At 37.6% G+C, this 2,983-nt stretch overlaps 1 protein-coding gene across 1 annotated transcript; it reads right to left on the bottom strand.

The window, feature by feature from the left end:
* Positions 1-1,327: 1,327 nt before the first annotated feature.
* Positions 1,328-2,260, bottom strand: LOC115461952 (olfactory receptor 1019-like). Its single transcript, XM_030192003.1, has one exon. The coding sequence runs from the start codon at positions 2,258-2,260 to the stop codon at positions 1,328-1,330; it is 933 nt and encodes a 310-aa protein (XP_030047863.1).
* Between the last annotated feature and the right edge of the window lie 723 nt (positions 2,261-2,983).

Raw genomic sequence — 2,983 nt, 5'->3', positions numbered from 1 at the left:
TTACCAAACATTACATTTTTTATTTAAGAGCAATAAGAGCAAAAAACCTACAGCATTTATTAAACAATCCTCAAAGTAATTTATAATGTAATGACAGGACAATAAATGAGCAGATTTATGAGTTAATATCACAACCTTTTGTGCCTTTACCAAGACTTCAGAATACACCTTTAATACTGTGTTTTTTTCCCCGAATTGTGAGGTCCTTTTACAAACGTGCGCTGAAAAAGGCTTGTGGTAGTGTAGGCGTGGGTTTTGGGCGCATACCAATCCAATTATTAGCACGCCTGTGAAAATGGCTGAAAATGGATGTGCAGCAAAATTAAAATTGCAGTGCATCCATTTTGGGTCTGAGACCTTACCGCCAGCCATTGACCTAGCGGTAAAGAATCCGTGTGGTAATGACCTATGTGTGTCAAATGCCACTTGGCGCGCGTATGTTCGGCGTGTCTGAAAATAAAAATATTTTTCAGACGCACATATCAGACATATGCCAAAAATGAAATTAACGCAAGAGCCATGCGATAGTCAGGTGTTAACTCCATTTTGGCATGCGTTGGGCGCACATAGACGCTTACGTGGTTAGTAAAAGGAGCCTTGTATGAATAGACTATATTGACATCTCTTTCAAAACAAATGTAATTTCAATTAGCATTAAGGTATGAAGCTATACATAATTGTAGTCTTTCCTTCAAGAGACAAAGAAATCTGACACTATGAGCAGAGAGAAAGATACAGAGAGGACCTCACAACCTTCTGACATTCAGCTAAAATGAGATGGAAGACATTAAAAGGTTCTAATGTTGATTAAAGGATTTTATTTTATTGAATGTATGAAACAAACAAAAGTTAGAGCAAAGTTAGCAAAAAGGAAATCCATTGACAATGACCTGAAAATGAAACAAAAATGTTGTCTATGCGTATTTCTACAGTAGACCTAAGTTGGATCTCATCTGTGTTCTCCTAGTAGATATGTAATTATGCAGCAACCTGCCTTGCTCCAGAACAGAGTCTAATATCTGTTTACATCTTTGTCTTATCAGAACACATCCAGGGTCTTCTGAACCTTTCTATGTGGCTTGCTATGATTATATATTTTAGAACCAGGTTCAACAATTTAACTACTCATTTTTCTTGCAATTGCTAACATTCAGTTTCATTGCATGACCCTTCTTTCTAGTATTATTTGACAGGGAAATGATGGAATTTAAGTGCCTTCCATTTCTGTGTTATTCTGAGGTTGAAGTTAGACAAGATGAAAATAATCTCTTTCATTTTGTAAATTTTAATATTTCTTCCTTAGTCAATTTTTACCCTTTGGAGCAACTCATGTTACTCTTCTCTTTAGAACTCTCCACAGAACAATTTTAACATCCCTGTTCCTCAGACTGTAGATGAATGGGTTAAGCATGGGTGAAAGCACATTGTATACCACACTGGAAATCCTGTCCCTTTCCATGGAATAGCTTGAAGAAGGCCTGATATACATGAAAAATATTGACCCATAGAAGAGCGTTACCACAATGAAATGGGAAGAGCAGGTAGAGAAGGTCTTCTGCATTCCACCAGTTGATTGCATCTTCAGGATGGTTTTGATGATGCAGATGTAGGAGATCAGGATGATGGTGAAGGGTCCCACTATTAGCACTGAGAGCTCTGTGAAGAGCAGCAGCTCATTGATAGAGGTGTCTGTGCAGGAAAGCTGTAGCAGTGGTGTGTAGTCACAGAAAAAGTGATCGATCTTGTGAGATTTGCAGAAAGAGAGACGGTATATCAACAGTGTGTGCATCAAAGAATGCATAAAGCTGATAGTCAAAGATGCAAACAACAAGCTAAGACACACCCTCTTGTTCATGATTGCAATATAATGCAGAGGATTACATATGGCAACATAACGATCATATGCCATAATAGACAGGAGTAAACATTCTTCTATAGTAAAACCTATAAAGAAAAAGAGTTGGGTAAGACAGTTGGAATAAGAGATAGCCTTCTTGTCAGAGATCAGGATGCTTAACATTTTGGGGACAGTAACAGAAGTGATACACATATCCACAAAAGACAAGAGACAGAGAAAAAAATACATGGGGGTATGTAGCTGAGAGTTTCCACTAATAACTGAGATCATGGTTCCATTTCCCAGCAGGTTGATCAGGTACATAGCCAGGAACACTACAAAGAGTATATTTTTTAGTTCTTCATGGTTTGTGGGTCCCTGTAGAAAAAAATCTGTATTCACTGTCTCATTCCTCCATTCCATTTCCAGCCCCTTGTTATTGTGTCACAATGTAGGTGATATGAAGAGACCTTTTTCCAAGGTCACAGTTGATATAACACTCCACCAGCCGGAGAACAAAATTAATGGACAGTATGAAAATGTCTGGAAAAAAAAGAGAAAGAAAACTATTTCTAACCTGCTAAAGAGAATACAGCTAGTCATACTATTCCAGACACTCCCAACAATCATATGCTTAATGAACAGCTTCCAGAATGAACTAGCCAGCCTAAAAAAAAATGAACTTGTGGCGTCTCAAAATTGCCAATCAGAACACTTAAATAGTTTAAAGTGGTTTCACTAAGCAAATATATTTCAGTCAATAAAGAAGTGGACATTTCAGAGGGAAGACTTGGATTGGGGAAGTTTTGTGTTTCAAATTTATGCAAGTAGTCTCTCCCATTTAACGCTATCCACAGTTAAAACAAGGGCATAATTAGGAGGCCTTTTTATACCTGTATACCCCCCGGATTCTATATATCGTGCTGAAAATTGTGCCCAGAAATTTGGGCACATGGGCAATTCGCATCCACAATTTAATTCAGTAATGAGCCAATTAGTGCCAAAAATTGGGTGCTAACAATCAATTATTGACACTAATTGGCAACAATTTAGATTTACGTGTGCATCTTGCTGAGGCGCTATTCTATAAAAAATGTGCATGTAAATCTTTTCATGCACAACTGAAAAGGGAGCATGACTATGGGA

Source organism: Microcaecilia unicolor, chromosome 2 (genome assembly GCF_901765095.1).
Source record: "Microcaecilia unicolor chromosome 2, aMicUni1.1, whole genome shotgun sequence".
Taxonomy (NCBI): domain Eukaryota; kingdom Metazoa; phylum Chordata; class Amphibia; order Gymnophiona; family Siphonopidae; genus Microcaecilia; species Microcaecilia unicolor.
This window is presented reverse-complemented; position numbering and strand designations above follow the sequence as displayed.

What these genes read in the sequence shown, in the direction of transcription:
- LOC115461952 (XM_030192003.1), bottom strand. Translation starts at nt 2,260, where the DNA reads ATGGAATGGAGGAATGAGACAGTGAATACAGATTTTTTTCTACAGGGA.